Raw genomic sequence first — 21,901 nt, 5'->3', positions numbered from 1 at the left:
GAAGGAAGGAAGGAAGGAAGGAAGGAAGGAAAATGAACATCACCCCTAGAAAAGCTTTGCTAAGCAGCACTTAAAATGGGACTAATCAATTTAGGAAGTTCTGAGATGCAGATTACAGTCTGCACTAAGTATAAGGAGAGTTCACAGCACTTTATTCACTCCCCACGCCCCAGAGGGAGGGCTAGCATTAGAAAAAACCTGGTAGCTGCAAGGTAGAGGGGCACGCCAACCTTTTCAAAATAGCTCTCCACGTCTAACTTTCAGAGCCCTGGTACAAGAAAGTTTTACTGCTGCTTTTCCCCACCAGTTCTGTTCAGCTTTTCATACTGTTTACCATACACCAACAGGTACAATGAATCTGCTTGTCAGTCACAAGGAAAGAGACCACATTGTACATTCTTTCTTTTTTTTTTTTTTCACAGTGCATTTCCAATGGTAACCACTTCACAGCAATGAGGGGAGCCAGGCAATGGAGCACATGTCACCATGCACAAGGACCTGGGTTGAAGGCTCCTGGTCACCACCGGCAGGTGGACACCGAAAAGAGCGTTAAGTTCACAAGCAATTCAACAGTACTGCAGGTGTGTCTCCTCACCCCTTCTCCATCTCCCCTATTCCTCCCGATTTCCATCAAATAAACAAATAAATAAATGAGTTTTGTAATATTTATTTATTCCCTTTCATTGCCCTTGTTTTTTTATTGTTGTTGTTATTGATGTCGTTGTTGTTGGACAGGACAGAGAGAAATGGAGAGAGGAGGGGAAGACAGAGAGGGAGAGAAAGACAGACACCTGCAGACCTGCTTCACCGCCTGTGAAGCGACTCCCCCGCAGGTGGGGAGCTGGAGGCTGGAACTAGTATCCTCACACGGGTCCTTGAGCTTTGCGCCACCTGCGCTTAACCCACTGCGCTACCGCCCCACTCCCAATAAATGCGTTTTTTAAATCAGTAAAGAGGAAGACCACACACGTGTGTGGAATCTTAGAGAACAAGACTAATCAGTGGTGGAGCTGGAAAAAGCAGGACTAGATGTGAAAAAGAAGATGATATGCTCACCCCCAAAAAAACTGATTAGCTAGATGTTAGAGGGAAGGATGGGATGCATTGGATCGACCTTCTCGTGGTGCATCCCGTGAGTCCCCATTCATTGGGGAAACTGACGATCCTTCCTAGCCGACTGAATCCACATGGATCCCAGTCACTTTCAAAGCCAGCAACAAGCAGCTCCTGACAGCTTTCAACCTGACCTGTCGACTGGCTACGGAAGAAGGGCAAACGCTAGAAGAAGCGGGAAGGATAAATATAACCATTGAAAAGATGAACAGAGAAGAAAGGCAAGTGCATTGGAAATCCAAGCCAGCAATTATGGTAAAGTAAAATATCTCGTCTCCCACTGAGAGTTTGATATGCTATCCAGTCATTCTACACTTCCGCACAATATTTTATTTCTGTGAAATCATTGGCCAGGCATCTGCTGCTTTTTAATAGACATCCTTAATCTATACAATTGCAACAAGGGACTGAGAAAAAAAAATTCCGTGTTCAGGTAAGAGAAAAACTAGTAGTATGAGTTTGCAGTGAGTGTTTTTTTTTTCCCCAGTCTAGTATAATTCTCTGCCTCTCGCTTTCAAATAAAAGAGAAATGTAGTCATTTCCCAAAGCACCTATCCTTACAAGATATCCCAGAACTGTGATTAATGGAGCCTTCTTCAATGCACACTACCCTGCCTGGCCGCAACTGGAACTAAAAGCACTGAACTGTTTAATTAAGGGGAAATGTGAAGAGATCCTCTAAACTGGGCAGAGATTTGTTGTTAATAGACTTCCTCATAATGAGTCATTTCATAGACAGAATGCTCTAGGACAGGAGCCAGGAACTAGCAGACACAACTTTAACATAAGCAGATGCTTTCCGTCCACTCGGGTCAGAGATGTCACAGATCCGGCTCCCAGCCGAGGCCAGACTGGGCAGAGTCAGGGTCAGGACTCGGTGTTGTGGCCTTAGTCAGCATGCATACTGGTTTGGGAAAGTCTATGTGTTTAAAAACTTATATTTCTCCTTAATAAAAACAGCCCCAACTCCTCTTCAGACTTTTCTACTCTGTGCTTAATCCTCCAATAATAAACTTGGCAGAGATGATAAGACTTGTATAGCATACCCTCTGTATCCCCACAGGACTGATGGCAGCTTGGTGTTTTGTTTTATCAGCTTATTTTTTTTTCAGATAAAGCAAGATAGAGAGGCAGAGGGATGGAAGATAACCACAGCACCAAAGCTTCCTTCAATGTAGGGTGCGTGTGGCTGTGGGTGGGGTGCAGGTTGGCGCCTAGGTCAAGGACATGGCAAAGAAGCTCATGAAGACAGCTATTCTGCGGGAGCTGGTTGCTCCTTCTTAAATCCATGAAGAGTCTCTGAAATTGTAGATTTTCTTGAAATAATTTTTAAAAGGTGGCAGGGGAGGGTGGATGGTAGCGCAGCAGGTTAAGTGTACATGGCACAAAGCACAAGGACCGGAGTAAGGATCCCAGTTCGAGCCTCCAGCTCCCCATCAGCAGGGGAGTCGCTTCACAAGCAGTGAAGCAGGTCTACGGGTGTCTTAAATTTCTCTCCCCCTCTCTGTCTTCCCCTCCTCTCTCCATTTCTCTCTGTCCTATCCAACAACAACAGCAATAACAACAACCAACAATAACAAGGGCAACAAAATGGGGAAAAATGGCCTCCAGGAGCAGTGGATTCACAGTGCAGGCACCAAGCCCCAGCAATAACCATGAAGGCAAAAAATAATAATAATAATAAAATGATGGCCGATCAGAACAAATTGTATATGTCATAATACTTAGTGCCCCGGGAGGTGGCCCAGTGGATAAAACATCAGACTTCTAAACATAATACTTAAGAGATCATTATTACATTATTAGCTCTACAACTTTAAGCAAATGACTCAACCTCCCTACACTTCAGATTCCTCTCGGTCTGAAATTCTATGTTTTTGACGGTATATCCCAGAAGCAGATTTGTAAAAAAGTCTTTAAATGTACTTTCTCTGGTTGGCAAATGTGAAAAGCAACAAAGAAGGAACTTAAGCAGGTGTGAGTAGACTCCCTCTGCAGGTTTTAGGGCTAGTCCCAGGGGTCATTCCCTCTGGGACTGTGGAGAAATGCCTGACTGCTGTCCTGACAAGGACTTGGAGGCTGGGACGCACTCGGCTCCAGCCCTTCACTGGTTGAGAGCAGTCTCTGCAGGAAGCAAGCTCTTCTGCCGTGGGCAGGTGGGGCATGAACAGATGGGAGAGCTTACTTAGCACATGAGAATTCTGTCCCAGGGAAACCAGCACAGTTGGCCACCTTACCTGGTGCTTGAGTGGTGAGGATTATCAACAGGACCTTGAGAGTATCTGCTCTGCCATCTGTATGAGAATCAAATGTTCTCCTGCAAACTGGGCACTCAGACTGGGGCACAGCATTCAGTCAGTGTTTGCTACCTGCTTTTTTTTTTTTTTTTTTTGCCTCCAGAGTTATTGCCGAGGCTCAGTGCCTGCACTATGAATCCACTGCTCCTGGAGGCCATTTTTATTCCCATTTTGTTGCCCTTGTTGTTGTCATTATTGTTATTGTTGCCACTGATGATGTTGTTCTTGGATAGGACAGAGAGAAATCGAGAGAGGAGGGGAGACAGAGAAGGAGGGAGAAAGACAGACACCTGCTGACCTGCTTCGCTGCTTGTGAAGCGACCCCCTGCAGGTGGGGAACTAGGGGCTCGAACCGGGATCCTTGCACCAGGCCTTGAGCTTTGCGCCACGTGCTCTTAACCCGCTGCGCTACCTCCTGACCCCCGCTATTTTTTGTATATTCAAAGCATTCAAGACATATGGGTCTCCTCTTCTCTCTCTCTTCGTACTCTCTTTTCTCTCTCCTCTCTCTATCCTCCCTTTTTCCATTTATTTATTTATTTATTTATTTATTTGTGGCCTCCAGGGTTATCGCTAGGGCTCAGTACCGGCACTGTAAATCCACCGCTCCTGGCAGACATTTTTTCCTTTTATTGGGTAGGACAGAGAGAAGTTGAGATGGGAGAAAGAGATACAGAGGGAGAGAGAAAGACAGACACCTGCAGACCTGCTTCACCGCCTGGGAAGCGACTCCCCGACAGCTGGAAGTGAGGGGCTCACACCCAAACCCTTGTGTGGGTCCTTGTGCTTAGACTATGTGTGCTTAACCCCTTGTGCCACTGTCTTGCCCCTCTTTTCTTTTTGCTCTCTTTCCTTCTCTCTTTCTTTCCTCCTCCCTCACTCCCTTTCCTTCCTTCCTTTCTTGTTTCTTCCTTCAACCAAAGCACTACCCAGGGATGGCTTTGTGGTGATGCCAGGGGTTGAATGTGAGCTTCAAGCATGAAAGTCTTGTCTAACCACTGTGCTATCTCCCCAGCCCTTGTGGATCTGCTCTTGCCAGCACAGGAGACACACGGCACCCCTAGCCACAGTGAGCCTCTGGAGTTCAGTCAGAAGTCACGGCTCTGGGCACCAGGACCCTCCTGCTTACATAGCTCCAGAACGGCCCGGATGGGAGGCTCTGGTACCAGAGACTCATTCTGAAATTCAGGTTAGATATAAGATGTCAAAACCAGTGGAAGGAGCTCTAATCAACCACATCACTGACGTCCCCGCCCCTTCCCTGCTGCAAAGTGAAGTGACCAACACAAAAAAATGACGCCCAAAGTCCAGAGACTGAGGAGGTGCCCTCTGGGATACTTCACGCCCACCAGCTGACAGCCAGATGTATCTGCTCCGGAATATGTCTGCTATATAAACAATCTGCAAAGCTGAACAGTTCGAACCAGCTCCCCATATGCACAAAGACCTTTGCTTTCTCCAAAAAAAAAAAAAAAGGGAAGAAACGTCTATTCTTTGCACCACATGTGCTTAACTTGCTGTGCCCGACTCCCAGAAATGCCTATTCGTTAAGGATTTTGTTAAGGATCTAGTATAATATTTAATATGTGTGTTTTCATCATCCCCTAATTTGCTCAAGTTCATTTTGTTTTGATCACAGTAGAAAAGCAAAGACAAAGACAAGTGTGGCATGATCCCACTCATAAACAGAAGTTGAGAAAGAAGACCAGAAAGGGAAACTCAAAGCAGGATCTGACTGAGTTTGAAGTAAGGTGCCAAAGTAACAATCTCAGGGGTGGGGTGGGAATAGATGTCCAACTTCACTGGGGGGGGTGGGGTGGAGGGGAAGGACACAGACCTTTGGTGATGGGAATGGTGTTAATATACACTTGTATTAACTCATAGTCTCACAAATCACTTTTTAACTAATATGAGAGGGGGAAATGGATTGCATAGACCATAGCTCTGAGTATATATTCCCTCAATCTAAGCACGTAAGACTTCAAATGTGTAATCAGATTGAATTTTAACAGTGGGCTCAAATTATTAATACATCTCTAATAATGACTTGTGCTTTGAAATACTTAATCACCTATGAGCTCAGACCAGGGAGAATAGAAGCAACTGATGGCATTACTTTATAAGATAGTTATAAAAAATAATAATAAAGTAAATAAATAAAAGGTAGTTATATGTAAATAGCATAAAGGGACATAAATTATGATGTCATGTATGATACAGCAAATCCTAACAATGGGATTCTCAAAGTTAACCCAATTGCCAAATTGGTTATAGCAATAACTATCTATTGTCTTCTTAAACCCTGAGAGAACAGGAACCTTCCCCTTTCTCTATAAAGCCCAAATTTCCCCCAGTCCTGAAACCTCTAGGGTGAAGCTCACTTTCTTGCATGCTTCTCTCAATTCATACCAACTAATACTGCACCTGCTGATCCCAACCTAATCAATGCAACCAGTACCACCTCGGCATGCTTCACTCAGACTGTGTCCAGACATCTGGCATGGAATGTCAACTTCAGCTTCATTACTCTGGTGAGACCTCTCCTATCTCACAGGACTCCTTAATTCCAGTTTGAGTGCTGCACTTCTTAACAAACCTCAAGACCTAGATATAGACCAGGGCCCATGAGATAGGGCTTATGTACATGTATCCATATGTTTGGAGAAAATATATACCTTAAAGCAAAAGTGCACAATAGTTGGCAGTGAGTAAGTAAATGAAGCAAGCAAGTAGAAAGATCTAAAAAGATACCTTAAAGTACCTAATGAAATAATTCTACTTAGACCTAGAGACCCTCCTCACCTACCTCCTATTACACATCCCTCAATTACCCCAAAGCTAACCTTGTCAGACAAAGTTAGGACTACAAAAGCTGAATAAGGGCAAGAGACTGACATACGTTAATGATGACTCTTTAATCACTACCAGGCCACCCCATCACCTGAGGCCCACACACATATGATGGGCCTAGACCTCTCTCCATTGTTACTGGTCATCTCCATCAGGAACAACATAATGGACCCCTTTGTGGGCCCCTATAGGACCTTGCCCTTAATGTGGATCAACAATGGTAGGGACTGTTCCATTCTCCAAAGGGAGGTTGGACAACATACTCTACCTACCACCCTAGGAAGATGGGTCCTGAAATTAGTGCAGCCTGGAATGTTCCTAGCTGTGACCACAGAATCTGAACTCAGACCTACAGGGATGCAGAGGTTACACAGGCTGCTGTGCTTAATATGGGCCCCGAATCAAATTGATGGAGTTTATAGTTAACAATATTTATATACGTTCCCCATATTTGGGAGCTACTCTTCCCTGATCCAGCTTTCTAATCCTTTTCCAACTATGACACCACCTCCCCAAACAATAACTTGGGTCCACCTACATATTACATGTCAGATTCAGGGAAAAACTAGTAAAGTCATGGCCCCCTTGGAATATACCTTAGATAGACCTACTAGCTTCTTTCCAAAACAGAGACCCCAAATCTTCACCTGCAATACTCTTGGCTTTAGGTTTATAACTAGTCAACAATTTGTTCTCCTTTATATCTTAATTTTTCTTCAGCCACCAGGTTCCAGATGAGATGCCAGCCTGACTTCCCTGGGAAGACGACCCCACCAATGTGTCCTGGAGCCCCACTTCCCCAGAGACCTACCCACTAGCGAAAGAGAGAGACAGGCTGGGAGTATGGATCCACCTGTCAACGCCCATGTTCAGCGGGGAAGCAATTACATAAGGAGACCTTCCACGTTCTGCACTCCGTAATGATGCTGGGTTCATACTCCCAGAGGGATAAATAATAGGAAAGCTATTGGGGAGGGGATCGGATATGGAGTTCTGGTGGAAATATACCCCTCTTATCCTATGGTCTTGTAAATATTTCCATTTTATAAGTAAAAATTAAAATAAAAAGAAAAGCACTTCTACAGTGCACAATCATTTCCCATACCTCTTTGTTGGTACATAGGCAATGGATATTCTCTTTTGTCAAAGATATCTTTTCAAACAATCTATAGGAGACCTTCTTGTTTGTGTTAAAGGGATGTTTTGATAGGTAAATAGACACACAGACAGACAGGCAACTGGAAGAAAGAAAAGAAAAATATGAGAAAAAGAGACCAGAGTACCACTTGTCTCTCACATACAATGTGCCAGACACAAAACGTGGAACCTCAGGCATGCGAGTCCTGTATTCTATCACTACCTCCCCAGTGTGTGACCCTCTCTGGAGATGAGAGAGAAGATGTCAAACTCTAGGCCCTTTCCTGACCAATTACTAGTGAAATGGGATGAACTGCTTCTCACAAAACAGAGAAAATATAAACAGTGCCTGCCAATTATTGCTAACCTTAAACACAACCCCAGGTGGATCAAAGGCCAGGTGCTTAATGAGTATTGAGGTCATGTTAAGAATGAAGCTCCTGGCTGGGCCGAAAGCACAATGGTTATGCAAAAAGCCATTCATGCCTGAGGCACCAAAGGTCCCAAGTTCTATAGCCAGCAGCATCATAAACCAGAGCTCAGCAGTGCTCTGTTTTAAAAAAAAAAATCCTTTCTAGACATCCAAAACTTATTTATATTAGTTTGACAACATTAATATACAAAGCAATACCTATGTTAGGACTTTGAATCATAAATACATCAAAAATGTTCACAACACAGGAGTAAAATTGGCAAATTAAAGTTCAAACCCTTCCAGGCTGTAAGGAATATTAAACAGGCTTAAAACCTTCTTCTACAACTTCATGGTATGAGACTTTAAGCCTAACTATACACTAGTACAAACAGTAAACAAGTATCACCTTTTTCATAAGGATTTCAGTTCATCTTTGAGCTTTATTATATTTATTTGCAACAAAGTCCTTACACAGGAAAACATCAACATGTGTATATACTGGCTTGAAATTTTGAATATAAAGAACATTTTTCTTTTTTTCTGTAACTTCTGAGAGCTTGGCTTATGCGACCTTATTACTTGAACTGCCATAACTTTCACTTGTTATGCTAAAAAATAGCTCATTCTTGCTCCATAATGTAGGAAAACACATGTAGAGCTAAAAAATCATAAAATATATTGGGGCAAGGAGCCAGTCTGGCAGTAGAACACAGGCTTGCAGATTCCATCTCGAGAAACATATCTGTCAGAACTAAGCGGCACTTTGGGTCAGTCTGTCTTTTCCTCTCCAAGTGCAAGGACCGCCGTAAGGATCCCGGTTCAAGTCCCCGGCTCCCTACCTTCAGGGGAGTCGCTTCACAGGCGGTGAAGCAGGTCTGCAGGTGTCTATCTTTCTCTCTCCCTCTCTGTCTTCCTCTCCTCTCTCCATTTCTCTCTGTCCTATCCAACGACGACAACATCAATAACAACAATAACTGCAACAATAAAACAACAAGGGCAACAAAAGGAAAATAAATAATTTTTAAAAACTCATAAAAAGTATTCATGATAGATAAGTAATGAGACATTTTAAATAAAGTAAACTGCACACAGGTGTCTAGACAAGGAAAGGAAGAAAAGAAAACAAAAAAAATGCACGTAGAAAGGCAGAGAGATAGCACTGCAGTAATACACCAGTCTTGCATGAAGGGGCGGGAGTCCCAGGTTCAATTCCTGGCACCACCATCTGTCAGAGTCAAGTTGTGCTTTTCTTTTTTTTTTTTTGGGGGGGGGGCGTCCTAGCTCCTTCCTCTGTCTCTTCCTATCTTTCTCTCCCTTAAATAATTGTGTTCGGCTCTGAACCAGAGAGATGCTTCACAAGGTTGGGCAGCTGCCTTGCCATGCCTGCAGCCCTGTTCAAGCCCCAGCACCATGTGATGCTGCAGAAACTGTGATGTTGTGGCATTGTAGGATCTCCTCTCTCTCTCTCTCCCCTCTCTCCCCTCTCTCCCTCTCGCTCAGTGACCCATGCTGGTGAAACAGTGCAGATGTGAAGTACTGGGTCCTCAAAACAACCACCACCAAAGAGGGCCATTTCTTATATTTTTTTAAGCATCTAAAATTCATGATATATTAAATATGCAGGAGGCACCTGAATCGCTAAGTATTTATTGTGCATAAATGATATACGAGGCATGTGGCTTTCAGGATTCATGAGGTCGTAATTAGGCCGCCATGAATTCATTAGGGGAACATTCGCTCTCTTCTTCTGCACAAGACACACTAAGGGGAACCATACATGGGCACACCGGGGAAAGTGCAAAGGCTACCACATGCCAGAATCTAGGTTCAAACCTCTGTTCCCTACATGCGGGGAGGGAAGCTTCAGGGATAGGTATCGTTTCCGCCGGGCTGGCTTCACGGGTGGGTAACAGATGACCAGAAACACAAGGCTGAGCTGAAAACGCAGTTTAATCTTTATTCACGAGCTGGCAAACAGTCCAACACCTAATCACCACACCATGTGCTCCTCCATCCTTCTCCTCTGGCAACAGCAGCAGGAACTCAGGAAGTATGTAGGGTAGGGGTGGGGAGAAGCAGGGGGGTGGGGAGAAGCAGGAGACCAGCAAGGGCTAAACCAAATCTCCCAGAGTGGGGGTAGGGAGTGAGACCAAACCAATGTAACAGAAAAGACCATGTAAATAGACCACAATGTCAAGCAATGTGACAGAAGCAGAACTAGATCCCAGAAGCAGAACTAGAAGCATACCAACAGATAGGGAGACCGTTCTACAAGGTGTCTCTCTCCTCTCCCCCTCCCCCCTAGCTCTGTTTGTCTCCTATCAAAATGGAAAAAGACAAAAATGGCCACTGGGAGTAGTGGAGTCATCATGCAGGCACTGAACCACAGTGGTAGCCCTGGCAGCAATAAAAATGAATAAATATTGGGGCCAGATGCTGGCCTACCTGGTTGAGTGCACATGTTATAATGAGCAAGGACCCAGGTTCGAGTCCCCGGTCCCCACCTGCAGAGGGAAAGTTTCATGAGTGGTGAAGCAGGGCTGCAGGTGTCGCTCTGTCTCTCTTCCTCTCTATCCCCCCTTCCCTCTTGATTTCTGGCTGTCTCTATCCAATAAATAAGTGAATAAAGATAATTTAAATTTTTAAAAATAATAATAAATAAATAAATTGAAAAGACACAAATAAATCCCATAGGCGTCATCCCATAAACTGGTAGATCCCTGTCTTTCCCATATGGATACAAATTAGACCAGAGAAGTCCTAATTGCAATGAATGATGATGGTTACCACCAAATCCCTAAAGAAACCCTCAATTCAACAAGCGAACCCATTCATATACACATGCTCACACACTCAAACATGCATAAACATATGCTGTCAAATACACAAAGTTCAGATACATGGAACTGCGCATCTGTGTGCCTCTGTTTACATGTGTGTATAGGATGTCTGTGTGTGTACATGGTACGTGCGTTTATTTTACCTACTATACACCATATGAAGGTAGGAAGTCATATTCTGGACACATAACAGTAGTAGCTGACACTGAAAGTGCCCTGCAAATATATATTTTTTAAATATTTATTTATTTATTCCTTTTTGTTACCCTTGTTTTATTGTTGTAATTATTATTGTTGTTATTAATGTCACTGTTGTTGGGGACAGAGAGAAATGAGAGAGGAGGGGAAGACAGAGAGGGGGAGAGAAAAGACAGACACCTGCAGACCTGCTTCACCACCTGTGAAGCGACTCCCCTGCAGGTGGGGAGCCAAGGGGCTCGAACTGGGATCCCTATGCCGGTTCTTGCACTTCACGCCACATGCGCTTAACTCCCCCCTGCAAATATTTGTAGAGATAAATGTTTATAAAAAGAGGTTATCAAGAAGAGAGCAGAAGGGTTATGCAAAAGAGACTCTCATGCTTGAGGCTCTGAAGTCTCAGCCAGGTTCAACCAGAGCTGAGAAATGCTATGGTTAAAATGGAAAACTGGAAAGTGTTTTGCATGTACAAATTGTTGTGTTTTACTGTCAATTGTAAATCATTAATCCTACATTAATTAAAAAATGAATATTCAACTACAGAGTTTAATATTCATCTAGAAAGCACTAGACCTTCTTCAATTCTATTTCTTTTTTTCTTTTTTTTATTTTCATTTTTTTAAATTTATTTCTTTATTGGGGAATTAATGTTTTACATTCAACAGTATATACAATAGTTTGTACATGCATAATATTCCCCAGTTTCTCATTTAACAATACAACCCCCACTATGACATTTATCATCCTTCATGGACCTGTATTCTCCCTACACACCCACCCCAGAGTCTTTTACTTGGGTGCAATACACCAATTCCATTTCAGGTTCTACTTGTGTTTTCTTTCTGATCTTGTTTTCCACTTCTGCCTGAGAGTGAGATCATCCCATATTCATCCTTCTATTTCTGACTTATTTCACTCACAACGAATTTTTCAAGGTCCATCCAAGATCGGCTGAAAACAGTGAAGTCACCATTTTTTACAGCTGAGTAGTATTCCATTGTGTATATATACCACAACTTGCTCAGCCACTCATCTATTGTTGGACACCTGGGTTGCTTCCAGGTTTTGGCTATTACAAATTGTGCTTCCAAGAACATATGTGTACACAGATCTTTTTGGATGGATGTGTTGAGTTCCTTAGGATATATCCCCAGGAGAGGAATTGCAGGGTCATAGGGTAGGTCCATTTCTAGCCTTGTGAGAGTTCTCCAGACTGTTCTCCACAGAGGTTGGACCAATTTACATTCCCACCAGCAGTGTAGGAGGGTTCCTTTGACCCCACACCCTCTCCAGCATTTGCTGCTGTTACCTTTTCTGATGTATGACATTCTCACAGGAGTGAAGTGATATCTCATTGTTGTCTTGATTTGCATTTCTCTGACAATCAGAGACTTGGAGCATTTTTCCATGTGTTTCTCGGCCTTTTGGATCTCTTCTGTGGTGAATATTCTGTCCAAGTCCTCCCCCCATTTTTGGATGGGGTTATTTGTTGTCTTGTTGTTGAGTCTGGCAAGCTCTTTATATATGTTGGTTATTAAACTCTTGTCTGATGTATGGCATGTAAAGATCTTCTCCCATTCTGTGATGGGTCTTTTGATTTGGGTAGTGGTTTCTTTTGCTGTGAAAAAGCTTTTTAATTTGATGTAGTCCCATAGGTTTATACTTTCTTTTGTCTTCTTTGTAATTGGATTCGTTTCATTGAAAATGTCTTTAAAATTTATGTGGAAAAAAGTTCTGCCAATATTTTCCTCTAAGTATTTGATAGTTTGTGGTCTAACATCCAAGTCCTTGATCCACTTGGAATTTACTTTTGTATTTGGTGAAATACAGTGATTCAGTTTCATTTTTCTGTATGTTTCAACCCATTGTTTCCAACACCATTTGTTGAAGAGACTCTGCTTTCCCCATGTAATAGTCTGGGCCCCTTTGTCAAAGATTAGATGTCCATAGGTGTGGGGCCTCATTTCTGGGCTCTCAATTCTATTCCACGGGTCAGTGTGTCTATTCATGTTCCAGTACCAAGCAGTTTTGATGACAATGGCCCTATAATACAGTTTGAGATCCGGGAGTGTGATGCCTCCGGTTCTGTTCTTTTTTCTCAAGATCGTTTTGGCAATTCTAGGTCTTTTCTGGCTCCAGATAAACATTTGTAGCATTTTTTCTATTCTCCTAAAAAATGTGCTTGGGATCTTGATGGGGATAGCATTAAATTTGTAGATGGCTCTGGGTAATATATTCATTTTGATGATGTTAATTCTTCCAACCCATGAACATGGAATATCTTTCCACTTCTTTGTGTCTTTTTCAATTTCTTTGAGTAGTGACTCATGATTTTCAGTATACAAGTCTTTCACTTCCTTGGTTAGATTTACTCCTAGATATTTTATTGTTTTTGTTGCTGTATTAAAAGGAATTGATTTCTGGATTTCAATTTCTTCTAACTTAGTGTTTGCATAGAGGAATGCCACTGACTTTTGAATGTTAATTTTATAGCCTGACACCTTACTGTATTGCCTGATGATTTCCAAAAGCTTCTTGCTGGATTCCTTAGGTTTTTCCATGTATACTATCATGTCATCTGCAAATAGGGAGAGTTTGACTTCTTCTCTTCCAATCTGTATGCCTTTAATTCCTTGATCCTGCCTGATTGCTATGGCAAGAACTTCCAACACTATGTTGAATAGTAATGGTGATAGTGGGCAGCCCTGTCTAGTACCTGATCTGAGGGGAAATGCTTCCAGTTTTTCACCATTGAGTATGATGTTGGCTGTAGTTTTGCTATATATAGACTCCACTATCTTCAGGAATTTTCCATCTATTCCCATTTTTGTAGTGTTTTGAACATAAAGGGATGTTGTATTTTGTCAAAGGCTTTCTCTGCATCTATTGATATGACCATGTGGTTTTTGGACTTGCTTTTGTTGATGTGGTGGATCACATTGATTGATTTATGTATATTAAACCAACCTTGCATGCCTGGGATAAACCCCACTTGGTCATGATGAACAATCTTTTTGATATACTGCTGTAACCGATTGGCTAGAATTTTGTTCAATATTTTCGCATCTATGTTCATCAGAGATATTGGTCTGTAGTTTTCTTTTTTGGTTGTGTCCCTGTCTGCTTTTGGTATCAAAGTGATGTTGGCTTCATAGAAGCTGGAGCGGAGTATTCCAGTGTCTTCAAATCTTCTGGAAGACTTTTAAAAGTAGAGGTATTAGTTCTTCTCTGAAGGTTTTGTAGAATTCATTTGTAAAACCATCTGGTCCAGGACTTTTATTTTTGGGGAGATTTTTGATAACTGTTTCAATTTCATTAGCTGTGATGGGCCTATTCATGTTATCCACTTCCTCTTTACGTAGTTTTGGAAGTTGGTAGGTTATCTAGGAAATCGTCCATTTCTTCCAGGTTCTCTAGCTTGGTGGCATATAGTTGTTCATAGAAGCCTCGCATGATATGTTGAATTTCTGTGGTGTCTGTTGTGATATCTCCTCTTTCATTTACTATCCGATTTATTTGGGTCTTCTCCCTTTGTTGTTTTGTGAGTCTGGCTAAAGGTTTGTCTATTTTGTTTACTCTTTCGAAGAACCAACATTTACTTTCGTTGATCTTTTGTATGGTTTTCTTATTCTCAATGTTATTTATTTCTGCCCTAACTTTAGTGATTTCTGTCCTTCTGGTTGCTTTAGGGTTCCATTGTTCTTCTTCTTCTAGGTCTTTAAGATGTGCAATCAGGCTGTTTATTTGTGCTTTTTCTTGTTTCCTAATGTGTGCTTGTATAGCTATGAACTTCATTCTTAGGACTGCTTTAGCTATGTCCCAAATTCAATTCTATTTCTTTTGAATAGAGACAAAGGCATTGGGGGGGTTGGAGAGGGAGAGAAAAAGAGAGAGACCTGAAGGCCTAGTTCACTATTTATAAACCTTCCTCTCTGCAGGGATCAGGCTTGAATCTGGGTCCGTATGCATGGTAACGTGTGCTCAACTAGGTGTGCCAACACCCAGACCCCTGTAATTAGATCTTAATGACTGTGGATTTTTGTTGTTGTTGTTGTTTTTATTTATAAAAAGGAAACACTGACAGAACCATAGAATAGGAGGAGTACAACTCCACACAATTCCCACAATCTCCATATCCCATCCCCTCCCTTGACAGCTTTCCTATTCTTTATCCCTCTGGGAGTATGGACCCAGGGTCATTATGGGGTGCAAAAGGTGGAACGTCTGGCTTCTGTCATTGCTTCCCCACTGAACATGGGCATTGACAGGTAGATCCATACTCCCAGCCTGCTTCTCTCTTTCCCTATCACTTTGTTTTTAATGATTTTTGTACCAATCTATAACAGTAGCTGTGCCGGGATAGCCTGAGGGTGCTCTCTGGGTTGGAGAGAACTCGACTGGAGCCAACCTAGGCTGCTGTGTGGGAGAGGGATCAGGAACTCATACTGAGCTAGCTTCGCAGGAGAGAGACTCTGGGACTCTTGGAGCTAGAATGCAATCCCAAGTGTGTTTACTCAGAAAAGCAGCTTGTATATATTCTCACCGAGTAGGGTGGAAACAGGATGTGATATAGAGAGGGTGGAGCAAAAAAAGACTGGTGGAAATCAGGGTGTACGAGGAGAGGGGGCGGAGCAAAAAGCCATCGTGAACCAGTGGGGATTAAACCAATGCCCTGCAGGCAGGGCGGTGCTTAGTTAAGCAGGATTAGAGACAGAGAGCAGTATGATGAGTCGGGCGACCCAGATGTGGCTGACCATCTCATTGCCTCCCTGGATGCAGCACGCCAAGCTCGCTGGCAACAACTCACGGAAAGTCTGAACTTCACCCATTCAAGTAGGAAGGCCTGGAAGCTTCTTCACAGACTGGGTGCCGGTAGCCAACCCCCTCCCGTCTCCCATCCTCCCGTATCTCCAAACTCAGTGGCCAGTCACCTAACTCAAGTTGGACGTGCTAAGATCGACCCAGTCTGGAAAAGAGAAATTTCCCATGAGTGGTCATCCCACTTCCGGTTATCTTGTCCATCTCCCAAACTCTCTCCCTTTACACTGTCTGAACTGGAAGACGCTTTGAAGAGGGTTAAACCGGGAACAGCTGCTGGCTATGATAACATCACCCCAGAACTCATTCTTAAGCTGGGTCCTGCGGCAAAGAAGTGGCTCGCTTCATTCCTGTCCCACATCTTGGAATCTGAGTCTATGCCCAAAGTTTGGCGTCGTGCGAAGATTATAGCAGTTTTGAAACCAAAGAAAGACCCAACACTGGCCGCCAGCTATAGACCAATTTCTCTCCTCTCCGTGTGTTACAAACTCCTTGAGAGGCTGCTTCTGTCACGTATTTCTCATCTTACAGAGAAATTCCTGTCACCCGCCCAGGCTGGTTTCCGCCCAGGAAGATCTACCTGTGAACAAGCCCTGGCCCTCTCAACTTACACTGAAAATGGATTCCAGAAGAATTTAAAGACGGGTGCTATCTTTGTTGATCTCACAGCAGCCTATGACATGGTATGGCACCGTGGTCTCCTAGTCAAGATCTCAAGATGCCTGCCTCCATGGGTGGCCAACACTATATCATTTCTTCTCCAAAACAGAAGATTCCGGGTACATCTGGGTGATAAGTCTAGCAGATGGAGACTTGTCTCAAGTGGCCTCCCCCAGGGCTCTGTTCTGGCTCCTACGCTATTTAATATTTACATCAATGACCTCCCAGAAACTTCTTCAAGGAAGTTCATCTACGCCGATAACATCTGCTGTGCAACTCAGGCATCAAAGTTCAACATCCTCGAGGAAACACTCACGAAAGACATGTCTCTGATATCTGATTACTGTAAAAAATGGCGACTAATCCCTAGCACTGCAAAAACGGTATCATCTGTTTTCCATCTACACCATGCCTCGGCCTCGTGTGAGCTTAATGTGCAGCTTGGCGATACTAGAATCCGGCATGAAGCACAGCCAGTCTATCTTGGCGTTACTCTCGATCACACTCTGTCATTTCACAAACATCTCATAAAAACTGCAGCAAAGGTGGGCGCGAGGAATCACATCATTGCAAGACTGGCCAGGCTCCTCATGGGGCGCGAGCGCTTCCACACTACGATCATCATCTCTGGCATTATGCTATTCCACTGAAGAATACTGTTCCCCAGGATGGTTCCGTAGCCCCCATGTCCACTTGGTCGATTCCAAATTATATTCCTCCATGAGGATCATTTCTGGAACCGTCCGTTCCACCCCGGTTCCATGGCTGCCAGTTCTTAGCAACATCGCCCCACCAGATATTCGTCGGGATGCGGCATCATCTAAGTTCATTTCCCACGTCTATGCTCGACCGGACCTGCCAATATACGCGGATATCTTCACCCACCCTGTCCAACACTTGATGTCTCGTCACCCAATCTGGTCCCCTACGCCTACACTGAACTTCTCTGTTCCAGACTCTTGGAAACAGAGTTGGCAGTCAGCCGAGGTAAAGAACAAACACCTCATCACAGACCCCTGCAAGCATCAACCCGGCTTTGACCTAGCACGTTATGAATGGGCCCTCCTCAATAGCTATCGAAGAGGCCATGGCTGGTGCACCGCTATGTTCCATCGCTGGGGAGCCAGAGACGACCCGAACTGCCCCTGCGGCTCCAGACAGACTATGACCCACATAGTCAACGACTGCCATCTCTCCAGATTCAAAGGAGGTCTCGAAACTTTACATCAGGCTCAACCTGATGCTGTTGACTGGCTACGGAAGAAGGGCAAATGTTAGAAGAAGAAGAGACAGAGACTTTAAGCCGGGGGGAGCTGACATACTACCCAACATAGCTGAAATGAAGTATATATATAATATGCATTATTGTTATTAACACAGTAAAAAAAATACTTGTGATTAACATCTTTATAGCCTGTCTTGTGGTTAGAGTGATAGCCTTTGTCAAGCTCTTCTATCGTCACTTATTTCAAAATACTTATATGTATTTAATCACCGCTAAGGAAACACTGACACAGTCATTCAATTTGCCCCTAGAAGACTCTCCGAGTTTTAACACTAAAAGCCCTGTGTCCTCAGAAATCCCTTACCCCTGAAGAATCTGGACTAGTCAGTCACCCTACACTAAGAGATAAATGAAGATAAAGAGTCAGGCGGCAGCGGTAGCGCAGCGGGTCAAGCACAACTGGCGCAAAGCTCAAGGACTGACGTAAGGATCCCAGTGTGAGCCCCTGGCTCACCACCTGCAGGGGGGGTCGCTTCACAGGTGGTGAGGCAGGTCTGCAGGTGTCTCTCTCCCCTTCTCTGTCTTCCCCTCCTCTCTCCATTTCTCTCTGTCCTATCCAGCAACAACAGCTATAACAACCACAACAAGGGCAACAACAAGGGATCAACAAAAATGGGAAAAATAGCCTCCAGGAGCAGTGGATTCATAGTACTGGCACCGAGCCCCAATGATAACCCTGGAGGAAAAAAAAAAAAAAAGAATCCAAACTGATAGGGTTCTCATCCCTCATCCCATCCCACCCGATGCACAAGCACCAGGACTCCCCACTTGCACAATTCTGTTCCTCCCAACGGATTTTTATTTTTCTCCCTCCAATCTCAGACAGAGAGGAAAAGAAGAGACACCACAGCACTGCTCTAACACTTGTGAAGTTTCCCCTATTCGTGATACTTCCAGATGGTGCCAGGAATTCGAACCCATGTCTCTACACAAGGTAAGCCAGGTGCTCTATCAATAGCCTGCCTCCCAGTCCCAAATGTGAACCCTGTTCTCATGAACCCTTTTCCCTAATGAAAGAGGTTCAATGATGGCTCTTTTGGTCATTACCAAGCCACCCCCTCATCTGGGGCCCTAGTCAGGGAATCCTGGGATTCCCACATAGACATGATGGGTCTAGACCTCTAACAGGTCCCTCTCTCCACTGTCACTGGTCATCTCCATCAGGAACAACAAAGTGGACCCTCTTATGGGCCTCTACAGGGCCTTGCCCTCAATGTGGGTCAACATTGGTAGGGACAGCCCCACTCTCCAAAGGGAGGTTGGGTCAACACACTCTACCACTCGAGGCAGACAGGTCCTGCAATGATTGCAGCCTAGAATGTGCCTAGCTATGACCACAGACTGTGAGCTCAGACCTACAGGGATGCAGAGGTTATACAGGCTCCTGCACTGAATATGGGCCCCAGATCAAATCAATGAGATTCACAGTTAACAATATTTATATACTCTGCCCATATCTGGGAGCTACTCTCTGCCCAGACCCAGCTTTCTAGTCCTATTTCCAACTCTGACACCAGACAATTCCTTTTGCACACCTGCATGTTCTACTTAGTTGGAGAGCAAAAACCCCCACCTCTTCAAAAATTGACTGAGCACTGCCCATTCAGTCTAGCTCCTAGAAAAGAAAATAATAACCTGATAGTAAGAAATGACATCAGACTGATGCTTGAGTATCTCTGACTGGGTACGAATTATAATATTAGAGTCATATAGCCAGGCTCTGAGCAGTGACCACTGTCACACAGATCATAACTATTAGGGTGTCTACTACCAGTTCTCACCTGTACACACCCATATTGCCTCAGAAAGGTAAACTCTCCTCTTAGTTGAGTGCAACACCCACTGGGCACCTGCTAAAATCCAAAGATAAATTCCTCAGCATGAACAAATTATCCCACTTCTACACACTCACTAGAATTTTTCCTTAACACCAACTGTAAAAGATACTGGGGGACCAGGCAGTGGCACACCTGGTTAACACACAAGGACCTGGGTTCAAGCTCCTGCAGAGGGCTGGTCCCAGGGTCTCTCTGTTTCTGTCCCTCTCTATCTCCCCCTTCCCTTTCAATTTCTCTCTGTCTCTATCCAATAATAAATAAATAAATAAAATATAAAAGATGACTTATTGGGATACAGACTTTTCACTAAGCTGCAACTGCAAAACCACCAAAATTAAGCCGTGGGTCCCTGTTAGCGCACAGTAGTGCTTCTACAGGGTTGATCATCAGTGGTATACTGTGTGTGGGGGGGGGGTGAATTTCACTGCTGCACACACTCAGAGGGAAAGCAAGGCTCGCAATAACTAAGTTCCTCTCTGGCACCACTAGAGCTACTGACTCTGGCAATTATGATAGAAGTTGATTACTTCTAATCCCTTCCAAATCTCTAGTACCACACATTTAGAGAGAAGTAGGATCTGCAAAAGTCACTCTCCAAACATTACAAGGGTTTCAGCCATCAGGAGTCAATCATTTGCACTGTGCTCACTAAGACAAAAATGTGAGATATTATTTTAGGAACATTTTCAACAGCCAGAGTTAAAAGAGGGGGGAAAAAGAGCACATTTCAGCATAAGTCTTTACAAGAGGAAAATTAAATTAGCTGGAACAATACATTATCCCAGGATTTCTATCAGTTAGGGAGGTGCATTGGAATACAATGTGTAGAACAAGAGACTGTGATTGCACTGGGGAACATAAATGCAGATTGCAAAAAAACATTTAGTAGAAAAATAAAAAACAATGATTGACTTATTTGATGAAAGTCTCTGAAACGATAATTTGAAAATAGTCTCTGAAGAGAACAAATGATCCAACTACAGATACACTGAAGTCAGAATGTTACTTAAAATGTCACACTGGAGAAATAATCACAGAATTTAAAGAATCAAGACTGTCAATCAATCTAGTGATTACCGGACCATTTGCTGAAGAGAAGTTCCTTTCTGCATTGTCTTAGATCATTCGTCGTAAATTAAACATCAGTGAGGAAGAAAGCACATCAACAGAATTTTTCAAAGTATTTATTTATTTATTGTATAGAGGCAGAGAGAAATCAAGAGGAGAAAGGGAGCTAGAGAAAAAGAAAGGGAGATACCTGCAGCACTGCTTCAACACTCGTGAAAATTTCCCCACTTGTGGGACTTGAACCTGTGTCCTTGTGCACTGAAACATATACATTCTACAAGGAGTGCCATCACCTGCTCCCAACAGTAACTCTTTTACGGAGCTCACAGTTTCAAAAACTACTAACCTAAAACCTTCGCATCTAGGGTGTAAAACACAGTACATTTAGAAGTGTGTATTTTTAATTACACCATTTTCTTCTTTTTCGTGTTCAAAATACTACCCTGAAAATATCTCTTTTACATTTTAGGATCTATTTCACTTCCAAACATTCAAGTTTCTTTTATCTTTAATTATTTCTATTGGGGAGACTAATGGCTTAAGTAAACGATTGGGGGAAGGGGGCTTTCAGGTCATGGCTCATGATAGTGGAAGAAGATCTAGGCTAAGGGTAAAAGTGTTTTACAAATAAATTAAGAAATTGTACACATGTACCATCAACTCAACTTGCTGTAAACCATTAATCCCCTCAATAGTATTGTTAAGAGAGGCAGGGAGAGAGAGGGAGGAGGAGAGAGAGAGAGAAGGAGAGAGAGGGGGGGAGAGAGAGGGGGGAGAGAGAGAGAGAAGGAGAGAGAGGAAGAGGGGGGAGAGAGAGAGAGAAGGCGAGAGAGGGAGAGGGGGGAGAGAGAGAGGGAGAGAGGGGGAGAGAGAGAGGGAGGGAGAGAGGGAGAGAGGGGGGAGAGAGAGAAGGAGAGGGAGAGGGGGGAGAGAGAAGGAGAGAGAGAGGGAGAGAGAGGGAGAGAGAGAGGAGAGAGAGAGGAGGAGGAGGAGAGAGAGAGAGGAGGAGGAGGAGAGAGAGAGAAGAACACAGCACAAAGTCTTCTTTTAATATATTGGGCAACTAGGCTCAAACCTGGGTCAATAGTATCTATTCTCCTTTTATAAGAGAAAGTTTCAGTGATCCACATAACCCTTCCTACCACCCCCAGAGTCTTTAAGGAATAGTATTTTTGTCTCATGACCAAATATATTTTTTAATTTAGGTATTAAAGTCAAAAGCAGCTACAATAAAATCTTTTGAACCTTCCACTAATAATAACTTTAAAAAATGTTTTCATAAGTATGTAATAAGAGTGCTAAATGTGACATTTTAATGCAAGAAACAATAGCTTGCTATAGCTAAAGTAGTTGCCAGTGCAGTAATATTTTTTCCACTTGGA

General features: G+C 43.4%; 1 protein-coding gene across 6 annotated transcripts in view; it reads right to left on the bottom strand.

Annotated features, from left to right (window-relative positions):
- BICC1 (BicC family RNA binding protein 1) overlaps nt 1-21,901 on the bottom strand; it is a 326,137-nt gene that overhangs the window by 244,682 nt on the left and 59,554 nt on the right. Inside the window, exon 1 of one of the 6 annotated variants that reach the window (XM_060190059.1) lies at nt 7,366-7,396. The exons of the other annotated variants lie outside the window; for them this stretch is intronic. Within the exon in view, the coding sequence (XP_060046042.1) occupies nt 7,366-7,381 (16 nt within the window). The 5' untranslated portion in view covers nt 7,382-7,396. Of the gene's footprint in view, nt 1-7,365; nt 7,397-21,901 lie in introns of those variants that run through there. 6 annotated transcript variants of the gene reach the window in all.

The sequence above is a fragment of the Erinaceus europaeus genome, chromosome 1 (genome assembly GCF_950295315.1).
Source record: "Erinaceus europaeus chromosome 1, mEriEur2.1, whole genome shotgun sequence".
NCBI lineage: Eukaryota > Metazoa > Chordata > Mammalia > Eulipotyphla > Erinaceidae > Erinaceus > Erinaceus europaeus.
Note: the sequence above shows the minus strand (reverse complement) of the source record. Positions and strands in the feature narration are given on the sequence as shown.